Below are 19,129 nucleotides of genomic sequence, written 5' to 3'. Positions count from 1 at the left end.
GTTGCCCTTGCCTACGAAATCAGAACCAAGCCCAGATTCTTAAAATAAGCCTTAGTTCAGCATTAAGTATCATATCAATGTGAATGGCAGGGAATAGGACTCAGGGAAAATGTGTTTGCTGAGCAGCTAAATAGAAAATTAATAACATATTAGTTACAGAAGAATGAGAGAGAAAGACCATAAGGATATCTGGACTTAAAATAATAGGAAGAAGATCAGATAGCTGGCAAGTAGCAGCAGCAGAAGAAAGTTAGCAGATTTTTCTGTGGGCAAGAGACAGCATTCACAAATTGCAGCAAAAGAAATTCCTATCAGACATATGGAAGCAGGTTGTCCAGAGAGGTTGTGAAATTTGTACAGTTGAAGATTTCAAAAGTTCATCTGAACAAGTCACTGAGCAATGTAATGCTCCCAGCCTAGGCTGAGCTGTCACCCCAGCCAGCCCCCACTACTGCTTGAGGCATCTTCCCATCCTCTCCATGGCATCTGATTAATTATGATCCCTGTAATTGTCTCTTTATACAATGAGAAATGTTAATCCTGTGTTTTCTTCCCTCTCCCAGTTTTATTAAGACCATAATAAGGAATATTTTTTCTTGTCCCCTGTCAGTTTAGACTGAAAATTTGGGTAAAGGGATGATCTGTCTCTTGATTGCTGTGGGGGTTGGTGGTCATTGAGACAGTGCACATAACACTGAATAATCTCAGTGAAGTCTCTTGTCTTGAGCAGTCCTTTTTGTTTATCCATATTTGTTCATTTTCACCTGAATTGTAACAGGATCAGTATATGAGTTTTAGAAATTGTCTGACATCACCAGTCTGTGTGCACCTGTCTGCTGGCTGGACAGATTACAGCTTTTTTTCCGCTCTGTTGCTCAGTGCATGACATTTCATCATCCCCTTGCATTAAAACATAAGAAAAGTTGCTCTGGGTCAGATCAAAGGTTCAATCACCACAATTCCAAAACTGAATGATGCCAAACACTTAAGGAGAAAGAGCAGAAGGAGCAGGATGAGTGTACAGCATTACAACAACATGTTTGTTCTTTGGTAGATGCTTCCATTTTCTAGAAATTAGCCACAGATGGAGTTTGTACAGTAGCAATTACAGAGGGTCACAGTTTTTAATAGCCCCCAATAGATCCAGCCCATCAAGGGCTATGGGGCACCTGCAGCATCACATCTCAAGGTGCTGCTGGGTCACATACCACAGAACATATTGTCTTTGGCATGAAAGTGATTTCTAGTCTATTTATAAAGAAAATCCTAACTAAGCAGTGCTGATGTGCCCACTTGGTTGTAGATGTGTCTGAAGCCATAACCTGTGGGAAAAAATATGAAGAGAGTTGTAAGGCAGGCAGCAGGAGCTTTATTTGTCAGAAGCCCTGGCTCTAAATTGGCAGGGACCTGTGTGGGGACTCAGCAAGGAGCATCACCACCCTCCCCAAAGCAATAAGCTATTTAAACAGCACACTCTGTACTCTGGGCTAGCAGGAATTTGTGTAACTGTGCAAAGCCATCGAGCCGGGGATCTTCTAAATAAATGCCACATTTATCAGTGTCTGAAGCACAAGAACATCCCACCTAGACTTCCCCAACCCCATAAGCCAGTGTCATTAATGAAGTCAGATGGCATTATTTTTTTCTTAAAGGGTTAAGAGAGTAATCCACAGCCACTGCCAGGAAGAGGCAGAACTAAACAGGCAACAAGGAGTTAGAGCCAGAAGAGAGATATAAAGCTACAATCAATCATCAGAATGGACTGCAACAAGAGCATATGCATACAGAGCAAGAAAGAGAGTGAGAGGGTGTTTTGTTTGGGTAGCTAATGTTCCCTGGACAAGGAGAGAGAAAAATTCTCCTTTGAGTTTTTAATGCCACTCTAAATATTTATAGCAAGATCATGTCCAGCTGGTGAGTTAGCAGCGGCAAGGAGTAGGGAGGGAGGGTACATTTTCCCCAGCACCCCAACATCATTCTTGGGTCATTTCTTTACTTGATAAGAGGGGAAATGCTGTCAATTGCCATGTTTACCCTCAAAGTGACTCATCTGCAAGACTCAAGTCCAGTGGCTCCTGCTCTTCCTCACCTCATACACGTGTGTGCACACACACAGATTGTGTGGGCAGCCTCCAAAAAGCTACACCAGCCTGACTCCACCTTGTCTTTAACATGGGGCTGGGCCCTCAGGCGTTTGATTGCCTTCAGGCATTTCACCATGTCAGAAAGGCCATGTACAGCATGCCCATGATGCAAAGCTGCCATTTTTAGAGGAACAGGTTGCCCACATCCCTGTGATCTGCTGCACCATGGACACAGGGGCAGGAACATATGGAGGACTGCAAACACCAGCATGGCACGGGAGTTGACACGAGGCAACTGTGGCTCCCAAGGATTTTTGTTCGTCTGCCTCGCTGTGACTAAATGCAGACATGACTCACCCGTAAGCTTGAAAATATGAGAATGACTTTTGTTTTAACCTTGTGTTTCCCTGTTGTAGGGATGCTTAGAAACTACATTTTGGATTCAGCCCCACCCTAGAACAAAGGGAGAAATCTCAGCAGAGATGAGGAGCCCACTTCGGTTACCCAGGCAAGAGCAGCCAATTCTATTTCTCTTGAAGCACGCAGGAACTTGGTATAGAGCTGGGACACATCACACTTGACCTGCTGAAGACCCTGACAGGGCACCAGCTGGGGTTCTGGAGGATCCTCCCCTGGCACAAGGCGTTTGAATGATCCCAGCTCTGAGGACAGATTTAGGCTCATCATCATAGATGCCTACCATGGGAGTGTTAAATATGGGCACCTACATGTGATTGAGGCAGCTGAGCACCTGTGGACACCCAGCAGTGCCTGGAGGACTGTTCACCTGCCCAAATACAGGTTGCACATACTGGTGATCTGAATTACTTGGCAGACTCAGTTGTATTGACTAGACCTCACTGCCTGCAAAAGGAGCTTAGCTTGTTCATGTGCAGCCATCTGCAGTGAGGGTCCCCATCAAGGTGTGTGCCCTGGGGAGCTCTGTGCCACCCTGGAAATTGCCACTCTGGAATCTTACTGCTCCAGTAACACCTGTACCACTGAGCGTCCTCAAGCCATCTGATTGAGATCCTGTGAATGAGGCCACTTTCCCCTTTGTGTTCGGACAAGACCATTATCTGTGCAAGATCTCACTCTCATGGTAATGCACTAATTTTGTCTTCCCAAAAGAAAGACCACTCAGGTCTGGTTCAGTCAATAGCATACTCCCTAGAAAACTTGCCTCAAGAGCTCATTTAGAAACTGATTTTATCTGACAATTTAGACTGTCCCACAGCAGAAACAGCTCTACCCTCTCATCAGGGCTCATAACCCACCTCCCCTGCCCCCCCCAGAGCAGCCAATTCTATTTCTCTTGAAGCACGCAGGAACTTGGTATAGAGCTGGGACACATCACACTTGACCTGCTGAAGACCCTGACAGGGCACCAGCTGGGGTTCTGGAGGATCCTCCCCTGGCACAAGGCGTTTGAATGATCCCAGCTCTGAGGACAGATTTAGGCTCATCATCATAGATGCCTACCATGGGAGTGTTAAATATGGGCACCTACATGTGATTGAGGCAGCTGAGCACCTGTGGACACCCAGCAGTGCCTGGAGGACTGTTCACCTGCCCAAATACAGGTTGCACATACTGGTGATCTGAATTACTTGGCAGACTCAGTTGTATTGACTAGACCTCACTGCCTGCAAAAGGAGCTTAGCTTGTTCATGTGCAGCCATCTGCAGTGAGGGTCCCCATCAAGGTGTGTGCCCTGGGGAGCTCTGTGCCACCCTGGAAATTGCCACTCTGGAATCTTACTGCTCCAGTAACACCTGTACCACTGAGCGTCCTCAAGCCATCTGATTGAGAATTTCTTTGGTAGGGGTTTCAGAGAGCTGAGGTCCTTAAACAAAAGGCCACAACCTGGTGTTTTCTATATGAAATATCAAGCAGCATCATAAAGATAAACTGCTCCAAGAGTGAACTTCACTTTCTGCTTGATGAAGGTAGCTGGGCTTTCCCTGCCCACCTTGGAGCAGCGCTGGATGCAGGGGTCCCAGTGCATCTCCCACCACACTGCAGCTGATGCTCCCCAGATCTCTCCATAGGGTGGAGACACGGTCCATCCCACCGGAGTCCCTCGAAGCACTTCTCTCTCCGCCTTTCTCCATGAAACGCCGGTGACAGCGTAGCGCGAGGCATTGCAGACTGTTTACAGGCTTCTAGAGTTCCCAGGCACTTCAGGACAGCGTCCTGCCACTGTTTCCAAACGGACAGCCAGGACTTTTATAAGTGAACTTTCCTCTCCGTGTCTATTTATTATATGTAAACATTTGCCAGAAAAACACCACTCGGGCATGCTCAGAACCAGCCAGGTCATTGCAAAAGGCAGCGGCGGCGTCACATGCGATAAGAGCGCGGAGCGCTGCCGCCTATTCTTAGCGCTGGAATGTACACAATGCCCCGCGCCCGCCGCTCCGCGCAGCGCCCGCAGCGCCCGCGCTCACTGCGCCATAAACACGGCCAGAAATCACCCTCTGTGAATCACCTACCTACTGAGAGAAACCTCCCGTGGGTTTATAGGTTTTTGTCCAGGCTCTAGCTGTGGAAAAACTCAGCAGAGAATAAACGACAGAGAGTAAGTGCATGCAGTGAAGGACAACAGAAGGTAAACGTTTCTACCCTTCGGTTCCACTGCAGGTTGAGCAGTTAAGCCATGGCCGTAGATACTCATCATATTGTTCTGCCTGGCACTTAATTTAGTCATTGTGTGTCTGATTAACATAAAAAAACCACAGCTAAGCAGAGTTAATAAATAACTTTTAATGCAGATTCCCAGCCTCCAGGGTTCTATTCGTCCTGCTGCAGAGTTCAGCTCTGCCAGATTTGCATTCTTTGGGAGTGACTAACTCTAGAGGAAAGAGGCACAAGCTACTAAACTGCTAATACTTTAAAACAGAGAATAAATGTCTAAGTGCATTTATTCAACATGATGGAAATGGACAAACCAATTGCTTCAGCCCTCCAGCTTTAATCCAAAATCAGTGAGATAACTTGAGTGCTTTTGCTTCTTGCCAACGACACAGGCAGTGCTGACCTCAGACTTGCAACCTATCTGATAACTTTATGAAAGTTTTGAAGGGTCTTAACGACCTTTTGGCTTCTTTATTATTTTCCCACTGTGCTTAAACCATGTTCCATTTTTATGTGTAATAGTGAATGGATATTTACAGCAACATCAAAGTCCTGAATTGTTCCCTTGGAGCTGGATTTTTCAATAAAAGCTGCTAAGAATTTGGGGGTTTTTTTCTGACAAGTCCAGAATTCATCTCTCTCATATTTTGCAATGGAAGAGGGATCCACTGAAGAGTTTCTCTTCAAAGACCAGGACTTCTCCTCTGAACTGCTGAGGCAGCTGAATGCTCTGCGGCAGAGCAGGATGCTGACCGATGTTACCCTCTGCTCCGGGGGCTTTGAAATCCCCTGTCACCGAAATGTGCTGGCTTCCAGCAGCCCATACTTCAAGGCAATGTTCTGTAACAACTTCAGGGAGAGTCACCAGCCTAAAGTCATTCTAAAGGGCATCGACGCTGATATTTTGGATCAGATTATCCTTTATGTTTACACTGGAGAGATTCTAATATCCACTGAGAATGTCTTGTGCCTCTTGGAGACTGCGTCCATGCTGCAGTACAATAAGCTGTTTGAGGCCTGCTCTACCTATCTCCAAGACAAGCTGACCCCTGACAACTGTCTGAGCATGATCAGACTGGCAAAAATCTTGAACTGCCAAAGCCTGAATAAGAAAGCCAAGGCTATGGCTTTGAAATGTTTTCCTCTGGTGGCCTCTTCTGAGGACCTGAAGGACCTCTGTCCCATGGAGCTCATCGATTACCTTGGGGATGATGAACTCTGTGGGGAGGAGGAGCAGGTCTTTGAGGCACTGATGGTCTGGATCCGGCACGACCTCCAGGCACGACAAGGATACATCCCAGAGTTGTTCAAGAAGGTCCGGCTTCAGTACGTCCATCCAACTTTCCTCTTCCATTTCATTGCTAATGACTCACTCGTTCAGGCCTCACCCACTTGCAGGAGCATCCTGGAGTCAGCCCGGAGACACATGTTTTCCTTGTACAGCACCAACACGCCTGACATCAAACCCATGATGCATGTTCCTCGCAGGTACTCCAACCAAGAGTTCCTCATCATCGTTGGTGGCAGGAAGGACAGCCAGCAGACAACGAGGGATGTCCTGCTTTATGATGACAAGACGAACCAATGGCTGAGCCTGGCCAAACTTCCCATGCGCCTCTACAAAGCCTCTGCAGTGAGTTTACACAGCAATATTTTTGTGCTCGGAGGGATGCCTGTTAGCAATAAGAAAAGTCTGGTCAGTGGTAATATTTACATTTACTCCCTCAAACTCAATCAGTGGAGGTTGATTGAGCACATGCTAGTTCCACGTTACTCCCACAGAAGCCTGGCATATAAAAATTATATTTTATCATTCGGTGGAATTGGTGAAAACCAGGAAATCCTGAATTCTGTGGAAAGATATGATAGTGTCTACAACACCTGTGAGAGCATGGCAAACATGCCTGTTGCCGTCCTTCACCCTGCTGTTGCTGCCAAAGATCAGAGGGTTTACCTCTTTGGGGGAGAAGATATAATGCAAAACCCTGTTCGACTTATCCAGGTAATGGTCAGCCCTGCTTGTCGTAGGCAATTTCTTCTAAGGTATTCAGCAGTCTATCACCTTCATGAGGAAATGAAACCACTCAAAAAACTTCATTGTGTGTTGCAGCAGGAGGCAGGATGAGTTGATCCATGGCCTCAAGGAGCATTGCAGCTCTTCCATTTTCCCCTTCTGAATGTTTTTGGGCAGCATCCCCAGAGGCACTGCTTTGGGTGTCAGGCAGCCCTGCCACTGGTGGGCCCTAGGGCCAGGGCTGCCGCAGGTGATGCCAGGGCAGGCAGCAGCAGCTCTCCCTGCCTGGCTCCATGCCTGTAGCCAGCCTCACCAAAATCAGTGCTTTCCACCGGGCGCTGAGCTGGGTCTCAGCCGCGCACCTGCTCGCTCGCAGCAAACACAAACACTCGCGATCGTTAGAGCGATTAGATACTCACTCATCAAAGGGCCAGAACTGAAACTGACAGTCATTTTGGATAAACAGTTGTGTTAAAAATGTGGCTTCTGCCACATGTTGCTGGCTCTCTGCCTGCTTTCAGCCATTACACTCTATCAGGAGGAAAAAAAAACCATTATGTTTTTTCTTATCTGATTTGAAGCTTTAGCAGCATTGAAATGTTTCTTTCCCATGACTGTTTTTCACTGTTCAGGGTGTTTTAACTAAGAAGGATCATTAAGCTAAGATGGCAACCAGGGCATGAGCTTTATAACGGTACTTCATTATCAGGGGGAAGGAAATGTATTCATCAGTTAGTGGGGAGATGCCCTGGTGATATTTGGTATATTAAGAAGCAGATAATACGACATAAAAGTTTGTGTCACCCAGATACAGATGATTGAATGATCATCATCTGGCAACAGCTCTTTTTCTCACATAAATCGATGACTTAGCTACCACTCTAAGTCCCTTTGCCAGTCTGAGTGCATACCAGTCACTAGCATATATATAGCAGCTGGGCAAACAGGGTGGCTGCCAGCAGAGCTAGCTGAAGCTGAAGTTTGTTTGCCCAGGAAATTGCTAAGGCTAATAAAGAATACACAGGATAACTAGAAAATTAAATGAATCAGCTTGCCCTTTGGGAGAACTAGTTACAGTGATTTAATGGCTGTGCAAGAAGCCTTCATATGGCAGATACACTGCTTTAGTGCATGTGCTAGCATCTCCTGAGCAGACAATCTTGAGGATCCAAAATGCTTTCCAAGGGGACATATTAGGAAAAAAAAAGTGGGTACATTCTCAGATTTCCAGCAGTTTGAGCCAGAGGATTGTATTTATTAGGGCAAAATAAAACCCAGAAGTTCCTCTGTAATAACAGATGTCAGTTGAAATGAAACATAAACAGCTGTGTGAATATCTTTATTTTTTTTGTCAGGTTTACCATGTCTCCAGGAATACGTGGTTTCGTATGGAGACCAGAGTAGTGAAGAATGTCTGTGCACCAGCTGTTGTGATTGGAGACCAGATTATCATCGTAGGTGGTAAGGGCTCTGTTTCACCTTCCCTGTCCCTCCCCTACCCAGATCCTGTAGGTTTTCGCAGCCTTCCTGTTTAGGGTGCTCCCTCAAAAAGCACCTGGATCTTGGGAAGGAAAGGAGGAGTGTGCCCACCCTCCATACACTTCTCTTCTGGAGCCTCGTGGCAATTGAAGTGGAGATAAGTTCTCCATGAGGCACTTTCTTACCCCAGGTTAGCAGTACCTGGATGGAGAAAACTGAGGAAAAGCCAATACAAGTTAGTGCTCTTGGGAGGAAGCCAGGAGCATGGGGTTCCTGACCCTCCCCTCCTGACTCACAGCCTGCTCCTCCCTGTCTGCTCCACTTGGAAGAATGGAAAGCAGGGTTACCACAAGGCCATGGATGGCTTGTTTCAGGATGGGTGGGCTGTAGGTCTGTGAGGTGTTGGTTGGTCTTTTAGTTGCCTCCTGGGGGTAATTGAGAAATATCCCAAAAGGAGTGCGAAACACTTGGAAAGAGGAAACTGCTCTGTGTCTTTTTCAACCTGAGGACCAGCCTCTGGCTGTGGCAGTTGGGTGTATCATGTCATTGATAATTTGGCCCTCTGCAGTGCTTAATGCCTCTTCCCTGACTACAGACTGCCAGAACAAAGCATGTGTTGAATTATTTAAGGGAAAATGAGGCACACAGTATCTTTAGCAAAGCAGAGGATTGAACCCAAACTGCACAGGACTTCAGTGTGGTGTCACCCCTCAGGGAGAGGCCACTGCTGTCCTTTGCAGTGGGAAGAGGGGAGGGCTGAGTTCAAAGGTCCAAGACTGTCAGGCTCCTGTAAGGCAGATTGCCCTCACCTCAGACCACACTCATGTTTTTCTACATGGGCAAGGTACTGCTGGGTACCAAGCTTCCACACCTCCACTGCTCCAGGGCAGTGGCCCTCTCACCAGCGCTTACCTCTCAGCTGGTACAAGTTACATCACCCCTGAGAGGAGGAGCTGTCCACTGGGTCACTGGCATGGTGGCCAACACAAATGTGGTGCTGAGGGCTTCAGGAGTGGAGTGAGCACTGGTGGCACCATGCTGTTGCATACCCAGCTCCAGTCAGCAGACAGCTACAACTCCAACCCAGCAAGGCCATCACATGTGCCACTGGTTTCTGTATTTCCTAGTGAAGCTCTAGGACTCTGTTTGGTAAAAAGAAATGTTTTCCGATGTTTGAATGCACATGCAGGTAACTGCAAGCTGTGTTTGACAGATTGGTTGCCTGATGGATGGGCTTTGTGGTGCTCATCAAGCCTTGGCTGCCAAGGTGCTACGAGACAGGATGAGGACAGACAGGAAAGGAAGATAGACAGCCAGGCATTCCTGTGACACATCATCACTTATTAGTTTATAAATCTTAATTCTGCCAAATTATGTACTACTATAATATGTTTTATTGAAGACCAGCATGAAATATATCATTATTATTCCTTCTTCTGGCCATAAGAGCTTAATTCCCATCTGTCTCTTCCACCTCTGGCTTTGTATTCAGGGTACACCCGGAGAATAATTGCTTATGATACAAAAGGCAACAAGTTTGTTAAATGTGCAGACATGAAGGACAGACGAATGCATCATGGGGCCACTGTCATCAAGAACAAGCTGTATGTCACAGGAGGACGATGTCTCACCTCAGACAATGTCATCAAGGACCTGGATTCCTTGGACTGCTATGATCCAGAGACTGACACATGGACACCAAAGGGAAAGCTGCCGCACAAACTCTTTGACCATGGGTGCCTGACACTCCAGTGTGTCCCCTGTTCTAACCTTCTCTAATCGACTCTTGGTACTTCTTGAGATTTTGTGCTTTTCTTCCCGGAAAGAACCCACCTCACTCTGCAGAGAGCACATGGGGAACTTTAATGATGTCACACAAGTCCTGACCTTGAAGGCATCAGCAGCATTAGTCCTTCCAGACCCTGTGCCAGAAAGGCCATGAGCTTTGCTCACACTCTATTCACCTGGCTGATATTGCATGTGGTGCTGCTGAGTCCCATCTGGAGGCCTTACCCAGCATCTCAAGAGGAAACAGGAAAAAGATACTGGCTAAGAACCCAGTGTTGGATTTGTCCTTGTACAGACTTTAAAAGTGAAGGGGGATGCTGCTATCTCCAGGGAAAGTAAGTCCTTTGCTGTCATGCAGACTCAGCTGCCTGCCACAGCCCTGTGCTGCTCATTGCTGACCGAGCTTTCCATTTCCAGTGGTGGCAGTGTTTAGAATAGGAAGCCCCAAGCTCCAGTCTTGTAGCCAGCCCAGGAGCAGCTGCTTGAGTTCAGTGTGGTAGTCAGATCATAAAAAATAAAATTTTAATGTTCCTATCAGCTAATTAGAAATTGGCAAAAGACTGATGCTTTGATCTGAACTCTCATATTGCAACAAGAAGCAGATTTGACTTTTCTGAGCTAACACTCTTGCACAGTGCAGGGAAGATTTTTGTTCCATCTGCCTGCCCTCTGAAGAATCAGGAGAAGACAGGATGGAAATTAAGATTGTCTGCATCTTCTTTTTCAAAGGATCTTATTTTGCAGGGATCTTCCTTCTCCTTTGGCATGAGGAATAACAGTGAAGTTAGTTGGGATGACTTTGGCTGATGGAGTTCCTGAAATGTAGAATAGCAGAGAAGACACATGGAGGAAAGGGGATGTAAAAGAGAAGAGGTATTTTGGAAGAACAATTTCTTTTTCCCTTTCTCCTCTCTCCAAACCACTGGAAAAAAGCCCATGAGACAGAGCCAGTGACAGGAAGCCAGCTTTCCAAGAAGAGCAAGAGTAAATCTGCCACTTGGCAAAACAGCTCTGCTCCACCAATATTTTCGTAGGGTTCTGCTACTAAGTGCATACTTTTAAAGGGAGGGGATTAATCATCAGACACTGAACAGGCTGTGAACTGCTGTTAGGTCACCAGGCTTGGTAAGATTGCTGAGATAGCAAGGAGCTTTACAGATGACCACTATCCAGAAAGGCTGGCAGAAACAACACCCCGTTTTCTTCATATTTGAAAAAAAAAGTGGAACTTTTCAAAGGGTAGAGGATGGCACAAGGAAACCATGCTCAACCTTCCTCTTCACAAAAGACTGCACAGCCATGTGGTCACCACCACATTGCAGAAAACCAGCTCCAGACACTAAGATCCCTCCCATAAATTGAGCAGAAGAGTGACAGGAACAGTTAACAAAGTGGAGGACTGGAAGGAAGTATTTAGTATCAACTGCTGGTTTAACAATGGAAAATAAAAGGGCTATTATTGTTTGCATGAGCTTTGTGTTCAGGAGTCCCCATTGTTCCCTCCCTTTGTTGATAAAGGGAATTGTTTTTGCACCAGTGGGTATTGCCAAGGTTTCCTTCTAAGGACCTGAGTAAACCTGTGAAAAATGAGTGGGAACTCAAATTCCTCTCCCAGCTCAGAAGCCTTTGGCTAGATTTCTGTTCTGTCTTTCAGTCTATATCATCATCTCCTCCCTGTGCAGAGCAGAACGAAATCATGGCACTTGCCAAATTGAGCTGGAGCAGTGATTCATCCTGTTTCCTCACAGACCAGCTCCAGCTCTCTGGAGAAAGAAGCCTTGTCATGGCCAATTATGGAAAGTCTGCCCCAGGGAGATGTTTATTCCTAACCCTGCAGTGCTGCCTTCCCAAACTCCATCCTGTTGTGACCCCACTCAGCTCCAAACTCCAGGAGACGGCAGTTGCTGCCATGCATTTTAGCTGACACATATTCCTGCCAGGCTCGTGACTGTACCCAAAACTGAGGGGAAAAAAAAGTTGACTTGGAGCCATAATCCCATGTTTGCAAACCATTGCCTCAGTCATAGGTTTACGCTTAGAAGCAAACAGACTTTTTTTAATTCCCGTATCATATAACTAGTGATTTTCTCTGTGTTCATGTGGGACCAATCAGTACCTTGCACAGCTGGGCAGGAAATCGGGAGCGCAAAAAAGAGGCAGAGTTGTGGCAGGATTGAGCACAGCATCTTTCCAGCATCTCTTGGGGAGCCCTCACTTGACCCCCAGGTCCTTGGAGATGACAAGGGCTATGGCCAGCTCTGCTCTGGCTGCAACCTTGTGCTCCTTTCCTTCACAAACCTCTCACCTCATGCCCACAACTCAAGGAATTTGGGATTGCTGGGCAGTAAATTCAAAACCTGGTTTCTAATAGGCTTTTGTCTTGTGGTGAATTTTGATGCAAACTCTGACAAAACTTTTGGGGCCCTTTGAAGAAGAGGGGGTGAAATTAGAAAACAGTGTTGAGCTTTCCAAGACAAATGAGGGATAGCAAAGTTGCTCAGTCATTTGTAGGGAGCAGCACATGCAGCTCCAGGATGGGATACTCAGCTCTGAGTGGGCATGATGGGGAGAAGGGATGTTGCCTTTTTGATCAGGTGCTGAGCACCACCTGGCCCTCCTAGACCAGTACCTAATACCATCCTCACTGCTCTGCAGTTATAAAAGCACTCCTAGCAAGGGTTGGCCAAGGTGCCTCTTTCTCCATTGTCAGGAGAGAACTTTTTGGAGCAGGATCTGCAAGGTTGTCTCTACCTGATACACTTTTACGTGCTTTTTCAGAGGTCTAATCATCTAAATATTCGAGCATTTGAGTACTCACCTAGATGGGAATCCCCCATGGGAGAGCAGCAAGGTTCTTCACAATCTAATGATGGCCCCATGAAAAAGTGGGAATTTGTTGCTCTTCATTTAATAACCATGGAAGCCATGGAAAAGAGGCTTTTTAAAATTATTTCTTCTTGCAACTTCTAGAAGGGTTAAGCACCTGCCACATTTTTTTCAAATCAGGGAGTGCTCTAAAGGTTCATCACCTCCAAGGCCTTGTCCTCAGGTGCCCTGACCCAGTCACTAGGCCGAGGAAACCATCGGCCCACATGGCTGAAACCAGTCTCTTCCATGGGGCAGTGAGTTACGCAGTCCCTCATGGTTCTTGTCCAAAACACTGAAAATCTGCCATGAGCTGCTCTGATCCCTCCCCAAGTAACAAACTTGAGGTGTTATTGGCCTGAGAGCTTTTAATACTATCTTCTTTGTGCTGTACCTTCTGCCACAGAGATAAAGGGCAATAGATTGACCCTTTTAGATTCCATATATTTTTTACATCTCTAGAGTTTATTAGGATGTTTCAAAGACTGTAGACTAAACAAACCCAGCCCTTTCAATCTTTCCTCATAAGTCATGTTTTCTAGACCTCTGATCATTTTTGTTGCTCTCCTCTGGACAATTTTCAGTTTGTCTGTTGGTGGTTTTTTTATTTATTTAAGTGCAAGGCCATGGCTCAGCCTTGTAGTGCTGAGAAGGGCAATAAACCCTTTCTGCATCTTACCTACAGCATTCCTGGTCTCAGAGCCCAGAAGGATTTTGCTTTTCACAGCAGCAGCACTGACTGGGGTTCAGCTGTCGTCCCAGTTAAGGAATGTTTGCAAGTTTGGGCAAGGTCACATGGAAAGACTGCAGGACATCCAGAATCTCCCAGGTTTATTCTCTAACTCCATCTTTGCTTTGGCTCATCAGGATCCCAAGTCCGAACCTGTCGAAAACAATGTCTCTCCATGGCTTCAACAAGGGACATGACCCTAGTTATTGTGTTCACAGCTGGGTTCTTCACTAATTCTATTAATTTTAACAGCAAATATTTAATGGTTGAGTCATTTTTTTTTATTTTTTTTTTTTTAGTACTAGAGGAAAAGTTTTAGGCAAAAAAAGAAAAAGAAGGGAGGAGATTGCATTTTCTTTTCAACTTTCTTCCCCTTGCCTTGCTGCAAACCCAGAGCTGAGTCCTGCTGCACAGGGAGCCTGTGGCAGCAACTTTGCTTTGATCTCAGCAAAGAGTCGTAGGTTAAGCCTGTGTTTTTTCACTGTAATCATTTATCAAACAATGCAGTCGTTTCCAAGGGCAGCCTTTTTCTTCTGCAATAATATGTTTATAATTATAATGCATTTCCTGCTTCTTTCTGATTAAACACACCTGACAAAGTAGGAAAGATGTCAATGCATAAATAAATGGGCACACCAAGTTCATTGCTTTGTCAGTCCTCTTTTTCCAAATGCCAAGGAGTTCATTGCGAGGTGAATCCTCTAGTTGAGAAGGAAACAACTGGGTAGAGCATATATGAATAGCATACAGGGTAATTTATCCCTGGCATTGTTCCTTAGCCTGACCTGAGAACCATTAATAATTGACAGCAGCAAAAACAATCCCTTTTTAAAAATATAAACATCCATACTTTTTTCCAGCTGCTTGAAAGCTCCCCCGGCAGAAGTTGAAGTCATATTCTCCATGGCACAATGAGCATGCATTCCTCAGTGCAAGGTTGCACCTGCAAAGGAGCTGAGATCTGGTTATTAGTGATCTGCTAATGATGTTTTCAATGGCTAAATTCGATGAGTTTGCCCACAGTCCAAATGAAGCAGAGTTTCTATAGACAAACTGATGTCTCAGGCTGCTGGTGCCACCAATGTCCACAGGGCTCCTCAGGGTTTGTGTTGGAGCCCTGAGACATTGATCTGGCCTCTTCTGTTTATTGATGTTTCCAAAATAGTAGCAGAGTAGCGAGGAGCCCAACTGCTCTGTCACTCGGCAAGTCACCCACTGGCTCCAGCTGCTGCCTGTCACTTCTCTCCCCAGAGCTCTTTGTTTGTCTGCACTTCTTTCATGTTGCAAGAACCCTTTCCCAGAAAAGCAAGCACCAGCACATCTCGAGCAGCCCTGGGCCAACAGGCACATGTCTCGTGGCTGCTTTAAACACAGGGCATCCCCACAGCTGTTGGAGACTTTTGCCTTAAGAGTCAGGCGTGAGCCATGAGGTAAAATCCTGCTGGAGGTGGGAAAAGGCAGAAGAATCTGGTCCACTTCTCCATCTGGTCAGGAGATGCTTGTAACCATCCTCCTATATCTAACCTTCCCAGGTCTAGTTCTCTGAAGTTTGTTTCTTGACCAGTCTGTTCCTTCTGATGAAAAAGCCATGTCCCACCACCCCTCCCTAAAGCAGGCATGCTGGGATAAGGACCAAGGCATGTCTGCTTCCTCAGATCCCCGGTGCCACATCTGTAATGACATCCCCTGAGTTTTGCCCTGGTCTTGGCACTTTGTTGAGTTTTCTCTCTGCTCTTGGATGCCTTCCTAGGCTCTGCAGTTGCCCTGAACCAATGTTTGGATGTGGCAATGACTGCCCAGAGCACCAGGAAGTGACACCAAGGACTCTCAAGTCCAAATTTTCAGAATGATGGGATGCTTCTGGTCTGAAAAATCAGCCCAAATAATCTGAGCCTTAGAGCTGAACCCTGGCACCTTTCTGTAAGACCTGGGAGACTCTAGGGGAATGTGTTCAGCCCTGAGCAGCAGAGAACAAACTTAATGGAGAGTGCTGCAATGTGAAACTTGGCTACAAAGCTGCAGTGCTGGGAAAGGGCAATGTTTTATCCAGATCAGCAGCAAGCCCTGGAATTAATAGGCTTGATTAAACTATTTTGATGTGCATGGTATGTGGAGATAAGGGCCCAATTCCCTAGGGTTTCCAGTGAAAATCAGATGTTAACATAACAGTACGTGACATTCCCTGACAGGAGTAAGGAACAGTGCTGTAAGAACAGTAAGACAAGTACAGACCAAGGGGCAAAAGAGGCACTTCTTCAGAGAGCAAAGTTACCATGAACTTGCTGGATCTATTTCAATGCTGAAATGACGTGGACCCTGGCACCAGGCAGATCGAAAGCAACGGAACTGTGCCTGCTTTGTGTTGTTATGACACATATATTTCCCTGAAAATGACATTAAAATGTACCAGAGGCTCAAACATTGTTCTGTTTATCTATTCCCTGGGTAGGATCTTAGAGGCAGCCTGAGTACTGCAGAATATAACCTCTGTGAAGTCAACTTGGCCTCTGGCATGAGGACCATCAGCAAATGTGAAATGGGAAGCCAGCACGTCAGGGCATACATGACTATGTCCCACAGGCTCCTGTCAGGGCTGTGTCCCTTGGAGACACACAGAGGGGTGAGCCACGGGAGGAATTCCCTGCCATGCCCTGAGGTTTGCCAGAGAGGGAGCAGATGGCACAGAATGATTCCTCCCCATCGCATTGACCCTGGCTTCATCCTGTGCAGAAACATGGGAAGGCTCCTTGTCACCCAGGCTGTGTCAACAATGCCTCAGGGTGCTTCAGGCCACATTTCAGCCCTGGCACTCCCTTGCAGCGGAACTTGCAGCTGAATTAATTCATTAACTAATGAATTAATTCACGGTGTGGACTAATCCTTGTGTGTGCACGTAGAGCCATGGCATCCAACGGAGAAGACTCCCAGCAACTTGACTGAGTGCCAGCTCAAACCTTGACCAAGGAGGAAAGCAGGGAGATCCTACGGATGTTCTTCAAGATGCTGTGATATTTAATGGCTAATTCAGACCTTTTTAAATGAAGGAAGTCTTTGGGCTTGGTAGGTTCTGACTGAAGGCTTCTGGCTGAGAGATCCTGTTTACAGCCTACAAGAGTTGTCTGCTCATAGTAACTTGGAACAAATGTCAGTAAATAGAGCCTGTTTCTTCTTCCAGGGGGCTCTGGAAATTTTTTTGGGAGAAAAGTAGCAATACACAATGAAAGAAGGGTTGCAGGCAAACTGAACTACAAATGGCAGGGGAGCCAAAAGCATGTTTGCCCTTCCAACCTTGCGCATATGTTTTTTATGGCATGAAATGTGACAGGCACAGTTGATCACAGATATCAAGCTGAGAGTCTGTTATTTGTGATGGCAGCATAAAATACACAGGCCCTCACTCCAAAGAGCTTGAGAAAAGAGAAACTGGGAGCTGAGGACACAGATGGCCCTCAGAGCACCATCAGCTGGACTTTCAAAGCATCCAGCTTGTTCATTAGGCAAGAACAACACGTTATGCCATAACCTGGATAACTGAAGTAGAAGTGAAATAAAATAAGATAAAATAAAATAAAATAAAATAAAATAAAATAAAATAAAATAAAGTAAAATAAAATTTAGCTCTTCTGTGTGTCTCTCTGGTCCACAAATCAGCACACAAATATGATCAAATAAGTGCCAAGGCCCAGGACTTTCTGGAAACTTGGGCAAAACTGGCTGCACCAACCTTTCTATCCCCAGGTGCCTCATAGCCAGAAGGGAACCATTACCCTTCACCTAGAAGAAGAGTTTTTTCCCTGATTTTCCCTTCTAAGATTTTTCCCTTCCCAGGAAAAGTAGCAGAAAGGGTGGGACATCTCCAGGAATGGGCACACACCTGGGACATTGGATCCCTTCTGCTTTTAAAAACAAGTGATTTGTAGAGTAAGGACTGAACATTGAGACAGCTCAGGAAACTCTGATTTCCAGGAACAAGCTATAAAAGCCATTTAGATTGTCTGAAAATACTTTGACATTTCCCTTTCACATTTCCAACCAATTTCAAAGGTAAGGTAATAGGTAGTGCAGCCCAATCTTCCTAGGACTGCCACGGTGAAGGGAAATGCAGCTGGGAAAATGATTACATGGATCAATAGGATTTTGCCTTTATCATATTTGTTTGACTCTAGAACACATTTTCCTCTACTGATTTGGTGCTGGACTATTGCAAATGCATGGATTTTCATGTAAGTACAACATACCGATTTGTTTCTGCAGTATGTTGGTGAGCTCAGCTTGATGAGGAGAAAATCCCTGCCCAGGTTTTAGTAGAAACCTTCAGCCACACTGATACTGCCAGGCTCAGTGGGATAGGCACTTGCAAACAGCGTGAGTCATTTGCCCTGGAGCTGTAGGAGCAGAAAAGATCTGGAGATCTAGATCAAATTGGTGAATCTGCAACATCTGACACAGTTTAAGAGGTTAAGCCTATTTATAGACAAATGAGGGTAATTTTCATAGCTGAAGGGATTGTATTTTTTTTCAATAAACTCATAATAAATTCTAGGGAGGAGAATACTGAGATCTTTACTCAGATAACACTTTGGAGATGAGAGGAAGTTTGTCCAAGACGAGGATGAAGGAGCCAGTAACTCAGGAGAGCATTGTCCTCTCCATGGATTAAGTTTTGCTTTCAGGACAGTACAAAGCATCCTGTGGAGCCAGATCTTGATCTCCCTGCCTGGTGCATAGGTGGGACCCACACAAGTGCATTTGAAGAGGGAAACAGGGAGAGACAGAATAGATTTGCATCTGCCAGGAAACAAATAGCTTATTTTCAGAGGCATCTCTGTTATCACTTCTTGTCTTACTTCTTCTTTAGTGAAATATAATGTTTATTATTAAAAGGAAACAGCATTTTGTTCTTTTAGTGACATGAAATTAAGTAAACATTCTTGAACAGACAAATTGTGAACTATTAGCCTTATGGTCCTGTGGTAGATCACCCCCCCCCCCCCCCCCCTTCTCATTCTGGTCATGTCATTTGCCTGTGGATGATGTCTCACAGCAGAATCAGCTCAAAGCCTACTTCAAATTTTGCCTAAAGTCTGACTTGAGGAAACCCTCTTGGTTACCACTAATGGTGAAATGAGAGTTAGTTTGCTGCTGGGTATCAGCAGTGCAGTTATGTGGCATCACCAGTAAGTGAGAAAGGATGTGACTTGCTGAGTGATTGTGGGTAAAGCATTGTTTCTTTCATGTCTCCAATGCCACATCATTAAAATAACAATGATACCAACCCCATAAGTGCATTTCAAATGAACCTGCTAAAGCCTAAAAAACCTCTGCCTTTTGTGAACTGCCAAAGATTGCTTTTGTACAATCCTTCTGCAGCTACTTGCTCTTTAGGAACTAACCACACCTGTAGAAACAGTGCTCTTAATTAATATAATTATGATCTTAAATGAATTCATCTGGATAAGCACAAAGACTTATGAAAAGAATATGGGACTGATTTTGACTGAGGCTACCCACCCCCCATCCCCCACCTCCCCC

The 19,129-nt window shown here is 45.6% G+C and overlaps 1 protein-coding gene across 3 annotated transcripts; it reads left to right on the top strand.

Annotated features, from left to right (window-relative positions):
* Positions 1–4,455: 4,455 nt before the first annotated feature.
* KLHL38 (kelch like family member 38) lies at positions 4,456–11,473 on the top strand. 3 transcript variants are annotated; one of them, XM_041470585.1, is made up of 4 exons: positions 4,456–4,665; positions 5,244–6,723; positions 8,091–8,196; positions 9,707–11,473. In XM_041470585.1, exons 2-4 carry the CDS (start codon positions 5,374–5,376, stop codon positions 9,991–9,993), a joined length of 1,743 nt encoding a protein of 580 aa, XP_041326519.1. In that variant the 5' UTR covers positions 4,456–4,665; positions 5,244–5,373; the 3' UTR covers positions 9,994–11,473. The 3 variants fall into 3 exon arrangements, with proteins under 3 accessions (XP_041326519.1, XP_041326520.1, XP_041326518.1); XM_041470586.1 differs by having other exon boundaries at positions 4,456–4,695; positions 5,244–6,354; XM_041470584.1 differs by having other exon boundaries at positions 4,456–4,695.
* The last annotated feature ends 7,656 nt before the right edge of the window (positions 11,474–19,129 follow it).

The sequence above is a fragment of the Pyrgilauda ruficollis genome, unplaced genomic scaffold (assembly GCF_017590135.1).
Source record: "Pyrgilauda ruficollis isolate IOZ18807 unplaced genomic scaffold, ASM1759013v1 scaffold25, whole genome shotgun sequence".
Taxonomy (NCBI): Eukaryota; Metazoa; Chordata; class Aves; order Passeriformes; family Passeridae; genus Pyrgilauda; species Pyrgilauda ruficollis.
The sequence above is the reverse complement of the archived record's forward strand: the minus strand, read 5'-3'. Positions and strand labels throughout refer to the sequence as shown.